A 24,907-nucleotide genomic window follows, 5' to 3' on the forward strand; every position below is an offset into this window, starting at 1 on the left:
ATCTTGGAGGTGGCTAGAAGCATTATGTTTACCTCCAATGTACCTATTCGCTTCTGGCGTGATGCTATCCTCACGACAGTATATCTCATTAATCGGGTTCCTTCCCGAGTCCTTGATATGAAACCCCTTTTTACACTTCTATACCCAAACGAGGAGTTGTTTACTGTTCCTCTTAAAACCTTTGGTTGTACTTGTTTCGTTCAGCTTCTCGGGTCCCATCATTCCAAGTTTGACCCTAAGGCCTCCAAATGCATTTTCCTCGATTATGCACAAACTCAAAAGGGTTATTGCTGCTATGATCCTGTTTCAGGGAGGAAGTTTGTCTCCATGGATGTCACCTTCTTTGAGGAGACACCCTATTATCTTAGGGTTTCTCCCCAGGGGGAAAGCAGTGAGAGTGGGGATTTGGGTCTTTTTCCTCAGGGGGAGCGTAGTGAGAGTGGGGTTAACACATCTGAGGCTGTTCCTTTACCTATTCCATTGGGTGATGAAGGCTGTAATGGTGAGGGCTGTAATGGTGAGGGTGGTCAGAGGGATCAGGAGTTGAAAGTCTATCACAGGCGATGCAGGCAGGTTGATCCCGGTCATCGGCAGTTCAGGCCAGCTCCAGTTCCTTCTACGGCTCTAGATCCAGGTATTACAGTCCCAGGGCCCACTGAGACACCTTCCATTGTTGCCACTTCCCCTTCTACGGATGACCTTGACCTTCCTATTGCCGTCCGTAAAGGGAAACGACATTGCACCGCATCTATAGTTCACTGCATTTCCCAGTTTTTATCCTATGATCACCTATTTCCCTCTTACAGGTCCTATCTCACTTCCATTGCCAATGTCCCTATTCCCAGAACAGTGCAAGAAGCCTTATCAGTTTTAGAGTGGAAAGATGCAATGCAAGTTGAAATGGATGCCCTGTTGAAAAATAACACTTTGGAGCTAATTTACCTACCCAAAGGAAAGAAGCCAGTTGGATGTAGATGGGTATTTACTGTGAAGCATAATGCTGATGGCTCCATTGAAAGGTACAAAGCCCGACTGCTTGCAAAGTGGTTCACCCAGACTTATGGTATAGACTATTTGGAGACCTTTGCCCCGGTAGCTAGGATGACCACCATCCGAGTTCTATTATCCCTTGCAGCAAGTTATTCTTGGCCCTTGTTCTAGATGGATGTTAAAAATGCTTTTCTGAATGGAGACTTACAGGAAGAGGTCTACATACAGTCTGGACTCTATGATACGGAGACAGGTAAGAAGGTTTGCCGACTAAATAAGGCATTGTATGGATTAAAGCAATCACCTAGAGCTTGGTTTGATAGATTCAGACTAGCCCTTGGAAAATCCGGTTATGTACAGACCCAATCAGATCATACACTGTTCATTAAAAGGGTGGACTCTTCTTTGACCCTGCTTGCTGTATATGTGGATGATATTGTAGTGACAGGAAATAATAGTAGTGAGATTGAGTCCCTCAAACAGTTCCTTCATCAAGAGTTTGAGGTGAAAGATCTTGGTGCACTACGATACTTTTTGGGTATTGAGGTTGCTAGATCTAAACAAGGGATGTTTCTCTCTGAGAAAATATGTTCTAAATCTGTTGGCGGAAATTGGAAAGTTAGGTGTCAAGCCTGCTGATACACCCATTGAACAGAATCACAAGATCAGTGCAGAGGGCGGGGAGCCTCTTGAAGACAAAGTTATGTTCCAACGGTTGGTTGGTAAGCTCCTATATCTCTGCCTCACTCGGCCAGATATCAGTTATGCAGTTAATGTTGTCAGCTAGTACATGCATACCCCTAGAACTACTCATCTTCTTGCAGCAGAGAGAATATTAGCATACTTGAAGAGATGCCCGGATAGGGGTATACTGCTCAAGACCAATAATCACATGAACGTGGAGATCTATACAGATGCTGATTGGGCTGGGAGTGCTGATGACAGGAGGTCTACCTCTGGAAGAGTAAGAAACAAAGTGTTGTTTCCCGCTCTAGTGCCGAAGCTGAATATAGGTCAATGGCTAATGGAGTGGTTGAAATCCTATGGCTGAGATCACTACTTGAAGAGTTGGGTATTGATTATGAGAAGCCCTTGATGTTGTATTGTGATAATCAGGCGGCTATTAATATAACTCACAATCCGGTGCAGCATGACAGAACTAAGCATATCGAAGTTGATCGACATTTTGTCCGAGAGAGGGTCTCATCACAGGAAGTGTGTCTCCCATATATCACATCCAACATCCAGCTCGCAGATATCCTAACCAAGGCTGTACCAAGGAAGAAGTTAGAGGTAGACCTATCCAAGTTGGGAATGATAAATATCTATTCCCAACTTGAGGGTGAGTGTAGAGAACACTGATGTGGGCCCCACAGCTGTGGTCCCCACTGTGTTCGTAGGTATGTGCAATTATTTGTTTCAGTCATGTTAGTGTTAGTTGGTGGTCAGCTTGTTATTTTAGTTTTTTATTTGCTTTATTTGTCATGTAAGTATTTAGGGCAGATCTGTCCTTTCCTTTATGTACTGAACATAACCTATAAATACTAAGAGAGTGGCGGCGGCAGATCAATTTCAGAATCTGTCCCTCCTTTCAAACCTTTGTGTTCTCCTGTTATTCTCCTCTCTTTTCTTCTTTTCTTTACTTTTCTTCTACCTTTTCTAATCTGAAATCTATTAGGATTCAAGGCTGATTGTAGTCTTGATCGCCTACTGAAAACGAACTTATTATCACATGTTTGTCAATGTAAAATGTTTGAAACTTTGAACTAGTAAGGGTCATGTGGCCAATCCAATCTATCCATCTGATACGGGATGCTTTTGTGTTTGCCAGATCTACAATATCAACATTTCAGTCGCCTTTAAACACTACCTTATGGCATGTATTCCTCTTGAAGAATGTTTTAGTTTTAATTGTTTTGTCAGAAAAGATGTAATGAACTTCTTGCCTTTCCACATGACAGAGATACTGGACTAAAAATGCTACTACATAGAGGTGAGATGGAAATACATAATCCTCTCATGCCCCATGTTTCACTGCCAAAACTCCTTTGCTACACAGTAGAAAAAGTGCCAGAATGCCAATGTGCCACCTTTGTAATAGTGTGTTTCATCCACAACCAACCTTATTAGTTCCTGAAGTGTCTCCTTCCGTTACTTGCACAAGGTGAAATGTCCGCACTGAAGAATTTTATCAGGTGGATGTCCTTGCTTCAGAGACAGATTTTTTAATGTATCCCTTTAACTTGTTTTCTTCATATTCAGCTTTTCTCAGCCTTGTTCTCATTCTATATATCCTATTCTCACCCTTAAAAGAGATTTTTCCACTTGAGCATGAGAAGGGGGCTGCATTGTGCCCTTTGCTTAGATTATTAGTAAATTCTGAAGCTTTTAAAGCACATAAAAATTGTTAGCTTCTCATTATTATTGGTAAACATGAAGCTTCCCAAGATGGGATCTAGCACTTCAATTCTCTTTGTCTATGTAGAATGATTATTTAATGCATGTATGATCTGCGCTTTCAAGTCATTATGCTACCTCTTTGATGTCTAAACTTCTATTGATGCATATGTACTTTTTTTCTCCTGATAAATATCATTCAAAACTTAAGGTCCTTATTGTACCATCTGTTGCTATTATGTCTAGTTTGTTGCATAATGCTCTTCTATTGATCTAACTTTTTCTGATCAGCTGCTTCTCTGTTGGAAATTGTTTCATTGCAGGTAGCAGATGTTACACATTCATTACAGCAACCTGCTGGGAGGAAGGTTTGGACCAATTTAGGTTACAGTTGACAAAGAAATGCATGCATATATCTAGGTCCAATGTAAAGCAAAGCAATTTCATTTCAATTGATATATCTATTGGCTTCTTCGTGATGATCAGCTTAAATATAAGAAATAAAGCTCTAATTTACTTGGACGAATCAAAAGCCCATAAAAATTTCTTTCTATTCCATGCATAAACTAGGTAATGTATAAAGATGAGCTGTATTTTGTTGATACAGAAGGATTACTGAATTTATTCAGTTGACCAAAAAAATTACTCCCTCCATGGTTGCAAATAATTCACAACAGGATTCCAACACAACATTTAACTATCTAATGCTGGAAATATTAACACAGGTATCCTTTTTGGTTCCCTAGTAAAGAAATTTAAATGGGGCTTTCTTACAATAGTGTTTTCTTCTGGCTATATTTGTTCTTTCTTTTTCTGAGAAAAACTTTCTTGGTATGAATCACAATTTTTCTTGTCAATTAGGAGTCTTGTGTATTTATCTTTTTTTGCACATATTAGGAGGTTCCAGTCCCTGCCTTTGTTTCTTTCATCTCATAATCACAAATTGTGCATTTCTTTGTTATTAAGTTCCTCTGTGGTACTGATTTCTCCTTGGGATATTATTGCTAGCTGCATTGTAGGAAAGCTTGTCTCTCTGTGTTTAATTCAGATTTTATGATTGCTTAATATTTTTACAATTCTTAGTGAAAGAGCTGAAGTATGTTCTTTCTCAATTAGCTGGATGGTGGAGGTGTTGCTAGTGGGGGTCTTCGTGAACTAATACCATGTATTGCAAGGACATCAGTTGCTGTTGGAGTGGATGGAATCTTTATGGAGGTATAGGATCAAAATCTGTTAGAAATGATATCTTAAATATTTCTTTGCTTCCTTTGGAAAGTTAAGTTTTTTCCTGCTTAAATGGACTCAATACATAAAGTACTGGAGACAACAGAATAAAAATGAACATGAAATGGTGCTTAATGCATAACCAAGGTTTAAAATATTGGTACAATACGTCTGATACAGGGTTATACATGGCATATCATATCAGTTTCCAAGGGGGCCAACACGTGGCATGGCTGGGATGGCTCAGTTTTGATGCCATTCGTCCTGTCTCGGTCTATATCACCAACGTTGTGTTTGTATCAGTCTATATCAGCCAACAAACACCATATTCTTTGAATTTCAGATTTTAGTTTGTTAAGAGTGTGAGGGCATTTCTGCCCTTTTATGAATATTTGTATTTGGGCGCCAATTCAAGGGCACCTTTGTAATTTTGCTTGTGAAGAAAAAAATGAAGTCTCTTGGTGTGAACAGTGTCGCACCAAGCATTCTTGACAACTTGGTATTAGAGCCAAACACAATCAAGAAAATTCTCTGCTGCTGGCCGTGACTCACAGGCAGACCTGCTGACATCAGCATGCCGCTGGTTGACGTCAGAAGTCTGTATGGCTGGCGACATCTTCATGGGTTTTTGATGGTCGGTGGTTCCTCCTGATTTTAGGGGAATTTTGGTATAAGTTTCATGGTGGTTTGAAGTTGTTTTGGATTTTTCAGATGAAAATTGGTGAAAAGTCCAGATTTGGAGTTTAGGGCTTGCATGCTCATATGGTGGATTGGTTGCTACTGAAACCTCTTGTGTTTAAGTCGTGGTAAACCCCTGGGACTGTAGGAAGTAGTCCTGAATTTTTTGGAGCCCTAAAACTTTTTTTTTTAGAATTTTTTTCTTCCCATGTTTTTCCTCCAGTACCTATTTTTCCTAACTTTTTAGCTGTAACTCGTGTCTAACCTTGTGGAAAAGGTGTTTGGGAGTTCAACTGTTGTTGCAAGACTAGTGCTGGTGAGAAATTTTTTTTGGAGGGGCTGTGATCGATGGACTCACACAAAGACGTCTGTGTACCTACCTATGTTCTCTCAGGAAGCAATGACAATGCTGGAGGACAGATTACTACTATAAAACTTGATGGGACAAATTTCCTTGAATGGTCTCAATCAGCCAAGCTTACAATCGATGGAAGAGGTAAGCTCGGACTTATTACCAGTAAGGAAGCTAAGCCGAAGCCTGGAGATCCAAACTATTCCAAATGGGAGCAGGATAATGAGCTGGTTATGTCATTGGCTTGTATGCTCTATGCAGCCACACATCGCTCGCAACTATATGTTCCTTCCAACAACTAAAGATATTTGGGATAGACTAACTGCAACTTATTCTCAAGCGAAAAACACTGCTAGAATCTTTTAGTTGCGAAGAGAAGTATGTAATATACAACAGGGGGAGAAATCAGTGATCATGCATTTCTCCTCCTTACAATCAATTTGGGAAGAAATTGATCATCTTGAGGCTTTGGAGTGGAAAGATCCTGTTGATGCTGAACAATATAGGAAGTACATTGAAAAAATCCAAGTTTTCGATTTTCTTGCTGGGCTGAATGCTGATTATGACTTCACTAGGCAACACATCCTTAGTGCTGATATTTTGTCACTCTCCACAACATATTCTCTTGTATAGATTGAAGAGAGTAGGAGGAATGCTATTATGCAAGTGTTTGTAGGTGAGCACATTGCTCTTGTGTCCACAAAACCTAAGAAGAGTTTTGGTAAACTTGAAGAAGTATTTTGTGAATACTATAAGAAGCCGAAGCATACCAAGGATAGATGCTGGCTAAATCCCCACCTGAAACTTGAGAAGTTTAAAACCGGAAAGAAAGTAAATGCTCATGTTGCTACCACAAGTCATGATTCTCAGACGCAAATGCTTGAGGGAAATTCTCCTGCTCCAGCATTTACTCATGACACCTCTGAAGTGATGGAAAAATTGAGAGGCATCTTATTCCATCTTGAAAAGAGTGGGTTGCCTACATCTACTGGTTCAAATGCTTCTTCTAGTGCCTTTGCAAAATCAGGAACTGCACTTGCGTGTCATGCTCCACCCTCTAGCTCTTGGATAATTGACACAGGAGCCAATGATCATACAACTGGCATGCCTTCTTATTTTACCACTTAGGCTTTTTTCAGGGAAAGGTAAGATTACCGTTGCCGATGGATCCCAGACCCCAATGTCGGGTTTGGGTGAAGTTAAACTTACCAATGCCTTTCTCTGAACTCTATACTCCATGTTCCACAATTGCATAGAAATCTCTTATCTGTTAGTTCTCTTACAAATTCTCATAATTGCTCTGTCACCTTCTTTCCATCTCATTGTGTCTTTTAGGACATGAATACGATGAAGACGATTAGCAATGGACATGAAGCCAATGGAGTTTATCTTCTTGATCAGTCTCCAATGTTAGGGTTGATGTGTCAGTCTATGTCTTGCCATGATGAGAAACTAAGTCAATTGAAATTGTGGCATCATCCTCTTGGGCATGTGTCTTTTGGTTCCTTGAAATTTTTGTTTCATAGTTTGTTTGAGTCCTTGTCTAGTTCTGGTTTGCAATGTGAAGTCTGTCAACTATCAAAGCAATGTAGAACAACTTTTTTGCAAGTAATAAAAGAAGTAATGTTGCTTTTCATTTAATACATACCAATGTTTGGGAATCTTATTCTATTCCATGTATGGGTGGCTATAAATATTTCATTCTCTTTGTTGATGACTACTCGCGGTATACTTGGTTGTATTTGATGAAGTGCCGAGATGAAGTTCCTTCCATTGTGCTTAACTAGCCCGAAGAGGTTGCAACTCGTGCCTCTACTCGGGGACTTTGTACTATTGTCTATTGCTCATTAATAAACTTATTTCAATTATCAAAAAAAAAGTTCCTTCCATTGTGAAAGGCTTCTTCAGTATGGTGGAGACACAGTTTGAGAAGAAGATTATTTATTAGATTTGACAACACCAAGGAGTACTTTGAGAAGCACTTGCAAACCTTCCTTGAAGAAAAAGGAGTGATTCACCAAAGTTCTTGCCCTCATACTCCCCAACAAAATGGGGTATCGAAGAGGAAAAATGGACATGATCGAAGTTGCCAGAGACTTGTTATTTCAGATGCATGTTCCAACTTGGTTTTGGGGGGATGCTGCTCAAACAATTATATGTCTTATTAACAAACTTCCCTCACGGACCTTGCATCTTCAGTCTCCTCATCAGCTTCTTTTTCCTGATGAGGATACATTCCATCTTCCTCCCGAGGATTTTGGGAGTGTCTGTGTCGTCCATGACATGAGTCCTTCTAGGCTGAAATTTGACCCAAAGTCTATCAAGTATCTCTTCTTGGGATATTCTTCAGTCCAAAAGGGGTATCGTTGTTATGACCATTGTTTTGGAAAAAAGGTATGTGCCCAAAGATGTCACATTCTTTGAGTTTACTCCCTTCTTCTCCGTCTCTTGTCCTTTTCTTCAGGGGGAGAATGGTAGTGAAGATCAAACTCCTATTTGTATGCCGATTCCTGCAACTGATGCTATCAATCCTTCTTCTCCTCCTCCTCCTCCCTGTGGTCGTAGTAGTCCTCCTCCTTTGCCTCCTATTCCTCGGTCTTGGCCTTGGTGGTTCGTCAGACGAAGAAAGAGGATGACTCCAGAGATTGAATGTCCATTACAATTTGACCTCTCAGACTCAGGTAATTTGGATTTTGAACCTCTTCCTGTTTCTAATGCTTGTGTTGAATATGTTGTTGAGCCTCCTCTTGTAGATTCTAACCTCAACCTTCCCATTGCAATTCGTAAAGCAAGACGGACATGTGCTAAGTATCCTATCTCAAACAGTCTCTTATGCTACTTTATTACCCTCCTATTGTGCCTATATTTCTTCTATTGCTTTTGTTTTTATCCCTCACAACTGAGGTAGTGCAGTTCCCTCAATGGAAGGATGCTATGAACCAGGAAATGGAGGCACTAAAAAAAACTAGACATGGAAAATTGTTTCTCTTCCAGAAGGCAAAATTCCTATTGGTTGCAAGTGGGTTTACATAGTAAAGCTAAAATCTAATGGCTCAATTGAAAGGTACAAAGCTCGACTTGTGGCAAAAGGGTACACCCAGTCTTATGGCATTGATTACCAGGAAACGTTTGCTCCAGTAGCCAAGATGAATTCAATACGAGTTATCATGTGTCTTGCTGCCCACTATTCTTGGCCCTTTTATCAAATGGATGTTAAGAGCGCCTTCCTTAATGGAGACCTTCAGGAAGAAGTTTACATGGAACTTCCTTCAGGAGTGAACATCCCTGGGAGTGAAGGAAAGGTTTTCCGTTTGAAGAAATCCTTTTATGGCTTTAAATAGTCTCCTCGAGTTTGGTTTGATAGATTCAGAAAAACTGTCTTAAAAATTGGCTTCTCACAATCACAAGTTGACCATACCCTGTTTATTAGGAGAGCAAATGGTAAAATAACTTTGTTGATAGTATATGCCAATGATATTATTATCATAGGGGATGAATTCTTTGGGATTGATGAGCTGAAGTCTTTCCTTGCAATTGAGTTTGAAATTAATGATCTCGGAAATCTCTGGTATTTCTTAGGGATTGAGGTAGCAAGGTCAAAGAGGGGCATTTATATTTCTCGAAGGAACTATGTCCTTGATATGCTTCAGGAGGTAGGAAAATTGGATTGTAAACCGGCTGAAACTCCAATTTATCCCAATCATAAGCTGAGAGTTGATGATGGATATGTTCTTCCTAACAAAGGTGTGTATCAGAGACTTGTTGGTCACCTTCTCTACTTGTGTCTGACTAGACCAGATATATCATATGTTGTAAGTGTGATCAACCAATACATGCACAAGTCTATATCATCTCATATGCAAGCAGTGAATAGAATACTTGCCTATTTGATGGGATGTCTATGAAAGGGGATGTTGTATTCTAATCATGGGCATTTGAAGGTAGAGGTCTATTTTGATGCTGGCTAGGCAGGCTCCATTGATGATAGGCGGTGTACTTCTGGCTATTGTACTTTGGTGGGTGGTAAGGTTGTATCTTGGAGAAGCAAGAAGCAATCAGTTGTGACTCCATATAGTGTAGAGGCAGAGTACAGAGCTATGACACATGGAGTCTTAGAATTGTTGTGGTTGAAGAACTTGTTGACAGAAATGGGAGTGCAAATTGATACTCCAAAGATATTATATTGTGACAATTAAGCTGCCATAAACATAGCCCACAACCATGTTCAACATGATCGTACAAAGCATATAGAGGTTGATCGGCGTTTCAATTGAGGTCTGAAGTTCAGTTGTTTGATTGTCTTACTAAAGGTGTTCCCAAATCAAAGCTCGACAACAATTTGAACAAGCTGGGCATGATAAATATCTATGCTCAGCTTGAGGGGGAGTGTTAAGAGTGTGAGGGCATTTCTGTCCCTTTTATTTGTATTTGGATGCCTAGCACCTTTGTAATTTTGCTTGTGAAGAAAAAATGAAAACTCTCTTGGTGTGAACAGTGCCATGCCAAGCATTCTCCTCCTCTCTTCAATATCTCTAAACCTTACAACTGTTGTTCATAAGTTGTGATGAAAATCAATAAATCCCACTATTTGCTCATTAATTGTGGCTTTGTTCTACCATTGATGCCCATTAATTGTGGAGTTTCAAATCCCATCATTTAATCTTTCTCTTCATTGAAAACATAGATTTAAAAAATCCCATGCCATTAGCAAGATTTGGACCTGGGGTCTTTCTTATCAAAGGTATGATTACTTGCCACTTGGCCATCTTACAATAATGTTTTAATAATCAAAGTAACACAAGCTTTATTTAACTTGTAGGCCACATTTAATTCAAATAAATGGTGTTATATAGGAATGCTCAACTAGAAAGCTAAAAAGAGAAATGATCATTAAAATTAGTGAGTGCTTCAACCCCACAGCTGTTGCCATCCAATGCCATCGCCATTCTTCTGATGTTGTCGGTGGTAAAGAGATCTAGTTCTCAGCTTTTGCGTCCTACCTTTTGTCCAATCATCAGGTTCACCGGCTCTCTTCTCTTTTTGTTCCACTTTCTCCCCCCTCTCCACTATCTCCATGTTGTTGGCAGAGGAAGGCCCCTACCTCCCGCCCTTAACAGGATAGTGTTGATCAAAGCCAAATCCTTCGACTTTGCCTTCAACCCTAATGCTGCCGAGTGTTTCTGTCACTCACTGAAATGGGAAAAGGTTTTTCGTCTAGGGTTTCCTTGACAAAAGAGGTTACCACAGAGTTATTTCATTTCCTTTCTAGAACCCTAGCCAGTTCCTATCCTCAACAAGATTAAAAAACTTTTTTGTTTTTCCATTTCACTACTTTCCAGCTGAGATCTAACTCCTGTGGCTGCTACATTAGGATAGCCTCTTGGAGAGGGGAGGAAAAATCTAGAGGAATTATGTCCCAGGAGGTGCGAAAAGGTTGGGTTGGAGGAGTTTTTCCAATGCCCTTTCCTCATTTTTCCAAAGGAACAATAAGACACCCCTCCCGAACTTTGGGATGACTTCTAATGAAACAGGTATCTGTATCTATGAATGGCAGAGGTTTCAGCAAGCTAGGCGGAGAACTCCATCAGTAACAGACATCAACATAAGATTATAAAGATGGAGAGAAGAAATGGAGGAGTCTTCATCCCAGAGTCTAGATGGAGAGAAGAGTTTGTGATAGAAATGAAGAAATTGCTGCTGAAGGAAGGGAAGAACAGGGGATAAATATAATTGAAGATAAGAGAAGGAAAAACTACCATTTATCCAGTGGGAGAAGCTACACAATGGCTGAAATGCTTCATTAATGGAGTACTGTACTTGGTGAAGGTGGAAGGATGGAAACACTCTCTGGAAATCCCGAGGAGGAGGTATTTGGTGGAGCTAAAGAGGAACTAAAAAGGTTGGTTCGTGGCAGTATCTGAATTTTTTGAACATAACAGAAAACAACTAATATATTTACCTGAAGGAAAGCAAGGAAAATTGTGGAAGCTGGTTGCAGAGAAGCTACAGACTTATCTTCTGAAGAGGGAAGCCGAAATCATTAATCTGTGTAAGATTGAAGAACAACAAAGAAGATATGGTGAGGAACCTGTGGTTTCATTTAGTAAGTCTGGAAATAATGTGGAAGAGTGCCAAGGAGTCTGAGAGAGGATAATATGCAAGGCATTGTCGTGTTTAGCTCCAATAAAGTGCAGAAAATGGTCTTGGATTGCAGCAAGGAATTATGGGAGAAAAAATTTATCCTTAAGGCTGGGAAGAAGGTGGACCGATTGGGGTTGCATTAAGGAAGCTATCTTGGAAAAATTGGGTCTAAAACATGGTGTTAATATTTTCTCGTTCGATGAAGGGCAGTGCTAGAAACAGGGGAGACAGTAATAGACTTAAGAACAGTAGAAACCAATCTGGGGTTAGTGTTAATCGAAAATTGGTCTTTCTCCTGTAACAGTAAGGAATTGGATGATGGTGCTTCCTCCATTCCTCTCCTATAGGTCCTTTAACTTCCCATTTCCACAAGAACTGAGAGTGCCTTTATATTGAGGTCCGGTGGAAGTTTAAGAAGGGTCTCTGACTTTCCTTTAGCGGATGGAATTGGGGAGTCATCTACAACTCTGGTGGGAACATTCTCTGGTTCTACAGTGGTTCTGTTTCTGCTCAAGATACTTCTGAAGCAGAGGTTCAGGCTTTGTTGATGGGCCTCCAGTCAGATAAATCTTTGCAGGGTGATTCAAGAATCACTTTCAGTTGGGTTAAAAAGAGAACAGGTCCTTGAGGCTTGCTCACTTCCTGGAAGAAATTTTTGACATTTCTAACCAGCTTCAATGCAGAGTTAGATGAATTCCCATAAATCTAAATGGTCTGGTGGATATTATAGCAAAAAAATGGGGTGGAAAGGGATCCATTGTATAGTGCAAATTCATCTTCTCATGTACATCCCTCTTTTTTGGACTGAAAGTCACCTTTTTTAAAAAATCAGTATTTTGCAAACATTAATGAAGTTCAATTGGTTTTATAAGAGCATACATGCATTTTTATTTCTTCAACCATTTTTTAACCTTCCAAAGTGTATCCTGTAGTTCACACTTCACATAAGCTATTAAATTATGTGTTTCTTATGTGTTTTTATTTAAGAAATAAATTTAGTGTTACTGATGCATTTTTGGGATTTATACGAGGTTCCCTAATATATTAGTGTGAATCCTAATTATTTCCACTGTATCTATACATATCCAAAGCATATCATGAATTCAAAATATGTATCCTAAAATTACCTTTATCGGTACACTTTGTGGTACCAATATTTTCCATTCTGCTTGTAGACTATTCTTTATGGAGGTTGTGGATGCCATTGCTGCCCAATTTCTCCTCAAAACATAAAAAGAATAGTTCACAAACAGATATGAAGTCTTCAGCCAGAAGATTGTCATTCTCATGATACACTCCTTTACTTCAGCAAGGCTTCTTTACTTTTCTTGAAATATTCTATTATTCTTCTCTTTCCAAATTGTTCACAAACTAGTTGCTCTAATACACTTCCACCTTAAATTCCCTCTTTTTGTCAGCTGCCCAAAGGCTGGCGGTTAAAAAGCAGCTTTACCTTAGAGGTCAAGTTCCACCTGCACCCAAATAGCATTAAAATCCAATTCCAAATATTAGGAGCAAAAGAAAAAGATATCAGCAAATGGTTATAGTCCTCACTCTTCACTTTCCACAAGATACACCAGTTTGGGAATAAAGACAAATAAGGTCTCTTCTTTTGCATGTTTTCTAAAGTATTGATCTTACCATAATAGGCTTCCCAATAGAAAACAGTTATTTTAGGATGAGTTGGCCTTGACCAGATTTCTTTTACTAAGGAAAACCTGAGAGGAAGGGATGGAAACAGAGGGATTTAAAGAAAGAGACACAACCGAAGGGGCCACTCAGAGTCAGAGTCCTTTTGGGGGGGGGGTCCAAACACAGAGTTTAGAAGAAGCAAAAGCTTAAAAACATAAGCATATTCATCATCCCTTAAACCTCTATGAAATCCAAAGTCCTAGTTTAAAGCCAATGGAGGAATCAGGGGGGAGAGGATCCTTGAAACAGGTTTCTTTTTAAAGAGGGAAATAGAATAGAGAGAAGGAAAAGTCTTTTAGGGGTTGAGTGCCCACCCAAACATCTTCCCAAAATAGGACAGAATTTCCAAAGCATACACCATACCTTACAAACCCGAGGAATTTATGGAGAGTGCCAGAAATTGCCTTCCAAGGTGTTGTGAGCAAAGCCCTTTGGGACACCCCAACATCCCAACTAGATTCAAAACCGCCATGGATACTTTTCACCACTTCATACCATAACCTCTCTTTCCAAGGGTCACTTTCAAAGCCATTTGCTTAGAAGAGCTTCGTTCTTACTCACTACATTCCCCAACTCTAATCCCAATTGCTCACCACTTTCCACCTGATCAAGAGATCTTTTTCCTCTTCCCCAGTCTCCTTTAAGAAGTCTCTCATCAATTTTTCTAACCTCTTAGCCTCCTTGTTAGGTATCCTAGGTTGGCTAGAAAGTTGCTCTAATCAAAGTACTTTACCCCCCCCCCCCCCAAAGAAATATAGTTTTTCTTCCATGCTGCCAATCTTTGTTCAAACTTTTTCCACCACAGGGTTACAAAACCTACTTTCCTTTGGGTTAATGCCTAGGAGAAGTCCTAAATAGGATAAAGGCCACTGTCACCAAATGCAATCTAAACAGGCTGCAATAGATTCCATCTCCCCTCAATTCATGTTTATCCCCACCACACAACTCTTCTCAAAATTGATTTTTAGGTTTGAAGCCCTCTCAAAGAGAATTATTAGATTTTTCAGATTTCTCACCTTCATCAAATAACAACCCTCACAAAAGATAAATAATGTCATTTGCAAACAGAAGATGAGTAACTAGAATTATATCTCTACCCATTCTTCACCCTCTTATTGACCCAATCCTGTCCACTTCTGATATGATTCTACTAAAAGCATTGACAACCAGTGTGAATAAGAAAGGTGATAGAGGATCACTTTGTCTTAGGCCCCTACATGCTAGGAAAAATTCATTAACAATTCCATTGACTAAGATAGAGTAATGACAAGAGGTAAGGCAAAGGTTTATCCATTTGCACCATCTATCCCCAAACCCACACTAACAAAAAGCTCCAATCCACTAGGTCATAGGCCTTTTCAAGATCTAGTTTTTACAAACAAAACCTTGATTACCCGATCTCTTCATCTCCTCCACTCATTCATTTGCTATTAGAATCTGATCAATTATTTATTCCCCTGAACAAAGGCACCTTGAGCTTGACTGATGAGGGAGGGAAGCAACTTTTTAATCGTCAAAGATAGGACCTTAGCCAAAATCAGGTAAGGTGGTTCTTTCTTTTTTCATCAATTAGTGTGGAATGCATCAGGACAGAATGTGATGAGTCTTTGGTTATTGGTGCTTAAAAGAAGGATAGGAAAGTTTCCTTTGGTGTTGTAATAAGAGCAAGAAAAAAGAGAAGAGAAGAAGAGAGATAGAGAAGGAGCACTCGTGGGAGGAGCTTTGAAAGAAGAGAATGGTTGGAGTGCTTAAAATAGCCACCCCACTCCTTAATTTATATACATAGTTTCCTAATTGTAAAAGAACTTTAATGCTTACATGGCAATAAAAGATAAGATTAAAATAAAACTTATCCTACTAGGAAAGCTGATCCTAATCAATTAAATCTAAGTACATCTCAGGGTGTCACACGACTACTCTTAATGTGGGGTCCATAGTTTCCTACACTCCCCCTCAAGTTAGGTAGTAGATATTTGTCATTCCCAACTTGCATAGATCTTCTTCTAACTTCTTTCTTGAAACAGCCTTGGTGAGAAGGTCTGCAAGCTGCATGTCGGAGGTGATGTAGGGAAGGCATACTTCTTGAGATATAACCCTTTATTTGATAAAATGCTGGTCCACTTCGATATGCTTAGTTCTGTCGTGCTGTACTGGATTATGGGCTATATTGATGGTAGCTTGATTATCACAATACAATATTAGGGGTTTCTCATAAACAATACCCAATTCCTCAAGTAATGATCTCAACCATAGAATCTCAGCCACACCATTTGCCATGGACCTATATTCAACTTTAGCACTTGAACGAGAAACAACACTTTGTTTCTTACTCTTCCAGGAGACTAGATTACCTCCAACAAAGGCACAATATCCAGAGGTAGATCTTCGATCATCAACACTCCCAACCCAATCAGCATCTGTGTAGACTTCTATCTTCATGTGGTCATTTTTCTTGAACAAAATGTCTCTGCCTGGGGACCTCTTCTAATATGCTAATATCCTTTCAACCGCAAGGAGGTGAGTAGTTCTAGGAGAGTGCATATACTGACTAACTACATTGACTACATAACTGATGTCAGGTCTTGTGAAGCAAAGATAGAGAAGCTTTTCAACTAACCGTTGAAACATAGCTTTATCTTCAATAGGCTCTCCACCCTCTGCACTAATTCTGTGGTTCTGTTCAATAGGTGTTTTCGTAGGCTTAACTTCCAATTTTCCTGTTTCTTCTAGTAGATCAAGAACATACTTTCGTTGAGAGACAAAAATCCCATGTTTGGATCTAGCTACCTCAATGCCCAAGAAGTATCGTAGTTCCCCCAGATCTTTTACCTCAAACTCTTGATGAAGGAGTTGCTTAAGAGACTCAATTTCACTAGTATCACTCTCGGTTACTATAATATCATCCACATACACGACAAGCAAGGTTACAGAGGAACCCACTCTCTTAATAAACAAGGTGTGGTCTGACTGAGCCTGCACATATCCGAACCTATCAAGGGCTCGTCTGAATCTGTCAAACCATGCTCTGGGGGACTGCTTTAGTCCATATAGAGCTTTGTTCAACCGACAAACATTTCCAGTCTCCATACCATAAAATCCTGGAGCAACTGCATGTAAACGTCTTCCTGCAAGTCTCCATCGAGAAAGGCGTTTTTAACATCCATCTGATACAATGGCCAAGAGTAACTAGCTGCAAGAGATAATAGTACTTTGATAGTGGTCATCTTTGCTACTGGTGCAAAAGTTTCTAAGTAGTCAATACCATATGTCTGAGTAAATCCTTTTGCAACTAATCGGGCCTTATACCTTTCAACAAACCCATCAACATTATGTTTCACAGCGAATACCCATCTACATCCAACCGGTTTCTTTTCTTTAGGTTGATCAACTATCTCCCACGTATTGTTTCTGATGAGGGCACCCATTTATACTTTTATTGCATCTTTCCATTCTGGTACTTCCAATGCTTCCTGTATTGTTTTGGGAATGGTAATATCGGCAATGGATGCGAGAAAAGACTTGTAGGAGGGAGACAAATGATCATAGGATAGGAACTGAGAAATGCAGTGAGTTGTGGTGCAACGGCGTTTGCCTTTACGGACTGCTATGGGGAGATCAAGGTCACTGAATGAAGGTGAAGGCTCCATGGTTGAATGTCTCTCATTTGTAGTATCCGTGGTACCTAGATCTGGATCTGCAGAAGGAACAGGGGCTGCTGTGGTACTTGGATCTAGATCTGCAAAAGGAACTAGGGCTACTATGGTACCTGGATCTGGATCTGTAGTGGGGACTGGGACTGGCTTGCACTGCTGATGTCCAAAATTGACCTGTCTCCATCGTCTGTGATAGACTCTCACATCCTTGCACCTTTGACATCCTTCCCCATTACATCCTTCACTTAATGGGATTGGAAAAGGAACTTCCGATGAGCTACTCCTGGCTTCACTATTCTCCCCCTGAGGATAAACTCTTGGATAATAGGGTTAATCCTCAAAGAAGGTGACATCCATTGAGACAAATCTATTTCCAGAAGTCAGTTCATAACAGCAATATCCCTTTTGAGTTCGGGCATAACCAAGGAAAATACATTTGGAGGCCTTGGGATCAAATTTGGAACGATGAAGGCCTTGGATTTGAACGAAGCAAGTGCACCCAAAGGTTTTGAGGGGAATGGTAAACAATTCTTTCTCAAGGTATAAAAGGGTAAATGGATTTTCATGTCAAGAACCCATGAGGGAATCCTATTGATGAGATAAACAACATCCCCCAGAAACGTATAGGCACATTTGAGGTAAACATAATGCCTCTGGCTACCTCCAATATGTGTCTATTCTTTCTTTCAGCAACCCCATTCTGCTGTGTTGTATGTGGGTAGGTACTCTGATGGATAATCCCATGATCAAGCATGTAGGAGGCTAATGGGTTTGCAAAATATTCTTTTGCATTATCTGATCTAAAAATTTTAATTTTGACCCCAAATTGGGTTAAAATCATTTGATGAAAGATCCGGGTTAGTGCTGGAACCTCATCTCGAAAACGCATAAGGTAAACCCAAGAAAATCGAGTGTAATCATCAACAAATAATAGGAAATATCTGTACCCCCATGGCTGTGGTATGATAGGGTCCCTAAACATTAGTATGAACAATTTTAAAAGGAATATTGCTTCTGTTATTACTTAATGAATAGGTAGTCCTGCAATGTTTTGCAAGCTCACAACTTTCACATTTCAAACTAGGCATCTGGACAGATTCAAATGTACTGGGAAACAAACTTTTCAAAGCCTGAAAGGATAAATGGCCCAATCTATTATGCCAAAGCATCACCTGATCAACAGACTGAGAAACAAAGGATTTCTTAGTTTCACTATCTTCCTGATGAGCACTTCCTCCAAGTAGGTAGATGCCATTTGTCTCACAGCCAGCCCCAATCACCTTCCTTGTTTCCAGATCCTGAAAAACACATCGATCAGGAAAAAAGGTTACTGAACATTTCTGCCCTTTTGTAATGCTACTAACTGAGAGCAAGTTAGTATTAAGCTTAGGAACATGCAGGACAGAGGATAGGGAAATTGCATCAGACAACTTAATGTCTCCTTTGCCAGAAATAGGAACAAGGGATCCATCCGCAATGGACACTGTCTTTACTAGAAGATAAATAATAGGTAGAGAATAGTGATGGTAAGCCAGTCATATGGTCAAATGCTCTTGAATCTATTATCCAAGAATGTTCTGTATTACCTGGAGTTGAAGCATTGATAAGCTGAGGCCTGATTACCTTATTGAGCAAAAGATGAGGTTGAAGGAGCTAATGATGGCTGAGGAGATGATACTGAATTTTTGACTTCACTTTCTAATTGTGTCAGAGCAGCTCGGGCAACAATTAGGGTATCAAGAGGGGTACCTCTTGAAGCCGTTGATGCTGCACTATTACCGTTGACAGCCATATTGGCATTACCCTTTTTGTTTCTGAGTTTTGCTGGCACTAGATGTGGATGCAATGTTCACAAACTAGGTCCTTTTTAGCCTCTTTCTTCATATCCCTTTCCTTATCTCCCCCTGGCTTGGGTTTAACTGCTGCTAGGGCAGATTCGAAAGGCTGCCGGTGTAACATAACCATTCTCATAATCTCTTCATTGTGCACTAGGGAATAGGCTTGAGATAGAGTCACACTTTCTCTTGTCAGTAGTTGCTGTCTTACAATATCATATTTAGAATTTAGACCAGCCAAGAACTCAAATACTCTGTTAGTTTCAATCTTCTTTCTGTAAGTCTGTGCATCTTTCTGACTCTCCCATTCAATTGTCTCAAGGTGGTCAATCTCATGCCACAGGGATTTTAGGGTTAAGAAATAAGCAGAGACCTGTTTCTCCCCTTGTCTAAGATTTTTGACCTCACATTTCAACTCATAAGCCCTAGCAACATTAAGGGGCCGAGAGTAGGTTTCTTTCACAACATCCCAAATTTCTTTAGCTGTTTTTGCCCATAAGTAATTTCGGCTGATGTGTGGCTGCATAGAGTTGCATAGCCATGCCATCACCAAATAATTTTCATGAATCCACTTAGCATAAGTGGGATCCTCCTTGGTTGGTTCCTTCACATCTCCGAACAAATAGTTCAGCTTTCCTCTTCCCCCAATGGCCATCATGGCTGATTGGGCCCACTCTAAGTAGTTTGTACCATCAAACTTTACAGTTTTAATTGTGAAGGTGTTTTCAACCATGCTGCCTGAACCAGCCCCCAAAACACCCTCCCCTTGGCTTTTAAACTCCATTAGAATGCTTTCTAATTACTGTACCAATCGGCCTACTGGGTCTGTAGCAGATAACAGGAGGGTTCTGATTCAGAAACCCTAATTTTGTGACAGTCAGCCTATTGAGACTGAACTGTATCAATCCTGTTAAAAAAGAACTACTGGATCTTCCAAAGAGCACAGGAAAAATCAAGGGAGACAAATCTGATTACCTCCCTGAAGCAATAACAGCCCTGAAACTTGAGGGAAAAATGCAGAAAGTAAGGGTTTTTTTCTTAACCGTACCTCTTATATCAAGAGATCCTTGCTGCTGATTTTTGGTAAGGCTTCAAAACTTACCAGAAAATTCTGAGAAACTCTGATCTTGATAATCAGCTTCAGTCATGAATAGAAGAAACCGATCCTGAACCAGAATTCTTCTGAAACCTTGATCACCACCTTTAATCTTGATCAAGACTTGACTTGATCCTCTTCTCTTCCTCTGATTCTTCCTGGTTGTCAAAGATCTGATCCAATCTTTGGACTGCTGCTGTAGATAACCTCCAAGAATCAGCCAAAGGGAGCTTTCTCTATTCTTCCAGCTCTAGGCAGTTCTCATGTGGTCGGCTGGATCAAACTCACATGAGAAGCCCTAAATTTGGCTTTGATTCGTACAAGACTATATAGACTCTTTAGGTTTTGAACAGAAAATAAAAAGAGAAGAGAGATAGAGAAGGAGCACTCGTGGGAGGGAGCTTTGAAAGAAGAGAATGGTTGGAGTGCTTAAAACAGTCTTGTGTTTGTTCTGTTGTTGGGTGTTAGAGTCCGTTGGTTTGTTGCTGGTGTCTATTGTGTTCATCAGCCTCCTTATGTGGTTAATGAATTTCAATTACCCTAATAGTGCAGTAAAAGGTCTCGTGGTTTATGTTTTGTGGACTGATCTCCCTCCACCTTGAATTTCTGTTCAACCCTCTGTTGACAATGGGGAGTGATTATGTAGCTGTTGTCAGTTGTAATTAGTTTATGGTTTATGGGTTTCTTTTCTGACGAGTCCTGTGTTTGTTCTGTTGTTGTATGTTAGAGCCGGTTTGTTGTTGCTGGTGTCTATTGTGTTCACCAGCCTCTTTCTGTGGTTAATGAATTTTGATTACCCTAATAGTGAGGCATGAATTAAAACATGATAAAAGAAAATGGGTCAAAGTGATGTCGCAGTGGAAGTTTCTGGCCTAACTCAAAATTCTGCTAAATTCAATTTAGTTTGGCTTCTGCCATGTAGTCTCTTATCAATGTCATAGTACTACCTCTTATCCCCTCTCTCACAACAGAAGGCTTCCTCTTAAGTGGTTAATCAAGTAGCAAAATTCATGCGACTCATACTGTCATGCTACCCAACTAAAATCATGATCCTGAGGACTTGAGACCTTTTTTTTTTTTTTTTGAGAAAGGATAACCATTATATTCAAAAAGGGACAAGGGGGGATGTACATGAGAAGATGTACAAAACCATCAAGATCTCACAACTATAAAATCACCCCACTTAAGGGGGCAAACTATTAGCACTATACAAAAAAATTCTATCCACCCCAGATTTAGCCAAAAGATCCGCAATTGAGTTCAGCTCCCTTGGAATCCATCTAAAGCCGCAGTGCAGAGAAGAGGTTATTTCGGAGATCTCATTGAGGAAACGACCCAACCTCCAAGGTCCCTATTCTGGGTGGGAAGCCCAATTAATAACATTTCTGAAATCCCCCTCAATGAGAACAGAGTTCAGCTGCAGAGATCTAACCATTCTCAGACCCATCACCAAAGCTCTGATTTCAGCTTCAGAAGCATCTACAGAACCAATTGGCCACTGAAAGCACAGATAACAGAACCTTCTCTGTTTAAGATAACTCCCCCGATGCCAGCCGCTAGCAGTTGGTTGGATCTGCTGCTGCCAATCAAACTTCAGTAAGAAATCTAGATCTGGTCTTGGAGTGCTGGATTGTCTGACTTGAGACCTTTTTATTAGAATGACATTTTTGTCTTTTTTAACTCTTATGTTCAGTTTTGCACAAACTTCTAAAAGCTTCTTTGGTGCAATAGGTGCATGATGATCCTTTAAATGCGCCTGTCGATGGTCCAACACAGTGGGTGAGTTTGTTTGTTTCCATGCCAACAGATTAATTTATTTGTTATTTTCTTCATTTTTTTCATTTATTCAGCTTTAGATATTCTAGTGTCTTTAATTCATGACAAAGCTATCAAGAGCATTTATTGACACTTGATATTTATTTGTTCCAATAGCCCCTGCGCCATTTGGAAGAGCTACTAGAGGAGCTCATTGAGATTGCTGTGAGCTCTTTAACTCAATCTTAAATTGCTTTTTTATGATGAATACTTGCATTGGGACTTTGTGGTACAAGGGTCAGAAACTGGCTTGGTTCTATTTTTAGTATGAAACATAAACCATAGCTCAGCCTCTTCTGGCACCTCTCATTTCTATATCCATGCTGTTTTTGGTGAAAACAGTGCCCTCAAGAGGATGGAAAGATTCAGTTACCACCACATGCAGAAAGCACTATCAGATTGGATGATTGCAACCATCTGATCCATTACTGTCTTTATTCTAGACTATTCATCGTTTTTTTCTTGCTAACCAGCCATTTTTTTATTGAAATGGAAATTGATTTATTCAGCCTCTAGCGGAAGGAGTTGAACATTTAACACTGGTTATCAACTTCTGCAATAGATTAGATGGTCGGCAAGATCCAATTGAGCTGACATTTTGGCCTAGTTTTAGGTGGTGGAACCTATCAACTAGGGTCTAGACACCTTTATCATGCCACACATACAGTGTATGCCAGACTATATTGCAAGTATTTCCTCAACATATTTTAATACTTAAATTTTCTTTGTTTTTCACTTGACATCTCAGAGAGTCAGCAGGGGGAAGCGTCCATTCAAAATCGATCTAACACCATTTTGTGAGCCGTAGTAGCTCACAAAGGTAAGCAAGCTATGACTGCAAGACAGTGAGAGGATTTTCTTACCTAGGTGATATGAAACCTACACTAGTTATGTTATTACTACTATTTGATAATGCACTGACATTGGCTTTAAGACGTTTTATGATCACTATATGATAAAGTACATACTTTATCAAATTAATCTATTATAGAATGCAGGCAATCAGACATGTTATTTTCATATATATATATATAATCTATTGTCGTGCTTGCATCATACTCTTCATTCATAATTTTGAAGTACAAGAAAACTAAAATTTGAATGCATATGCCAAGTGCCAACCATTTGGGAAAAATATTGATGGGGCGTAAGTCTTTCTGTGTTGTCTTTCAGAAGACCAAAATTTGGTCTTTTTTGGCAATGAAAATGAGGAAGCCAGAAAGATCCGTACAACAAAAAGCTTTTGGGAGCAGAAAGTCCAAAATGGCCGAAAATCAGTTCCTATCTAACAGCCCGATAGACCATAGTAGGCTAAGATAGTGCTCGTTTGGCAAGTTTTTTTGAGATCTTCTCGTAGTTCTGACAGTTAATAGATACATTGAGCTTTTGATATAAGATCTGGACAGCCCGAAGACCGTTTGGCAGACGTCTGTCTTTCCGTGCATCATTTTGGATCTTTCCTCACTAGATTAAAACGTAAAAGGCGCAAGAAGCTTCATTTGGAGTTTCCCGAAATCAGCCCATTGATCATCTGAGTTGTCAAAAGATTTTACTAAAAAGACTTGCCAAACAGTAATCCAATGGGTTGAATCTTGAACTAAATCGTGTTCTTTTTCAACAGTCAGTATGGAACACCTGAACAGTAGATTCATGAATTAAGAGATCAATTTTATTACTACTGATTCAATTCAATCCAAATTTTACAGGTGGCATGTTTAGAGGACAAGCTTCAATGAATGGTCTCTGGTTCAATCTAATAATAATAAATCTCGATTAAGGCGGGGTGGCTATTGAATGGGTTGGGTGGGATTTGGATGCCCGTTGAAGACCAATCCGCATCCATTGATGACTTTGTATTTTCACATGGGTTGCAAGTTGCAATCCAACCTAATCTACCCATTTTTGAACCATGTAAATGTTTAAAATTATGTAAATGGAGAAAAAAATATTTAGGTATTTTCTATGTTATGTTGCCACGTGAACACAAACACATGCAACTTCTTTGTGTACTGGTGAGCAAGGTTCAAAGTATTGGTATGTATTGGCCGATGAGGTTTAAAGTATTGATATGTATCAGCCCGTATCGGTTAATACGTATCATTCCGGGACCTCCCTGATATGTCCTTATGGTAGGTGTATCAGGGGTCTGACCGGTTTAGGGGGTGGAAGAGTCTTAAATTGGCCCCTCTGAACCGGTTTTGAAAAAAATAAAAAAATAAAAAAATGTATCAATTCGCCCGATATGCCCCTACCGGTGTATTGGGAGTATCAATATTTTGAACCTTTGTAAGCTGATACGTATCACATCGGAGCCTTCTCGATATTCCCCTACAGAGGCTGTTTTGGGTCGACAACTGGTTCAGAGGGTAGATTGGCCTTAAACCGGTCCCTCTGAACTAGATTCAAAATAAAATAAAACCAAAAAAATACAAGCTGATGTGCCCTATCGATGTATCACCCTGTATCAATACTTTGAACCTTCCTGGCGAGTGGTGACACTTTGTTCCAGAAAAAGGAACCTTGAAGATGTATTCTTACCCATGCCTTTCAATGGATCAGGTTTGGGTCAGGCCAGGGGCTCAGGGATAGTATAGAGGCCCGATAAGGATGAGATAATTAAAGGGTTGGTTCTGGGTCAGTACAACTCTATGTTCATAACCATTGGGTCAATTCAGCCTATTGGCAAGACGAGAGAACCTTAGGTTGTGTTTGTAAACAATGCAAATAAGTATAAATGCAAATATATAGTGTAAAATGGTTCATATAAATTGCAAAATTGGATTAGTTTTGCATTGACAAATTTACCTTCTTACCAAAAAGACTTTTTAGCTGTAATTGATACAAACATGAATTCTAATAAAGCATATGCTTTTTTTTTTTATCAAAAGTGCACTTGAATGCAATTTTTTTTATTGACGTACTTTTACATCTTATTATCAATGTAAATATGCAATGGTCTGTCATTTGTCAATGCATATCAATGTTATATTGCCAAATACATGCAAAAGTGAACTAGAGTGCAAATTTACCTTGA

General features: G+C 39.6%; 1 protein-coding gene across 2 annotated transcripts in view; it reads left to right on the top strand.

The window, feature by feature from the left end:
* The window catches only part of LOC104608399 (2-dehydro-3-deoxyphosphooctonate aldolase), a 53,304-nt gene extending 30,373 nt beyond the window's left edge, over positions 1-22,931 (top strand). For both annotated transcript variants that reach the window (XM_010274372.3, XM_010274371.3), the window contains 5 exons: positions 3,711-3,755; positions 4,504-4,602; positions 21,790-21,837; positions 21,991-22,038; positions 22,622-22,931. In XM_010274372.3, coding sequence (XP_010272674.1) covers positions 3,711-3,755; positions 4,504-4,602; positions 21,790-21,837; positions 21,991-22,038; positions 22,622-22,681 — 300 coding nt within the window. In that variant the 3' untranslated portion in view covers positions 22,682-22,931. The remainder of the gene's footprint in view (positions 1-3,710; positions 3,756-4,503; positions 4,603-21,789; positions 21,838-21,990; positions 22,039-22,621) is intronic.
* The last annotated feature ends 1,976 nt before the right edge of the window (positions 22,932-24,907 follow it).

Source organism: Nelumbo nucifera, chromosome 6, assembly GCF_055504915.1.
Source record: "Nelumbo nucifera cultivar China Antique chromosome 6, China Antique-T2T, whole genome shotgun sequence".
NCBI lineage: Eukaryota > Viridiplantae > Streptophyta > Magnoliopsida > Proteales > Nelumbonaceae > Nelumbo > Nelumbo nucifera.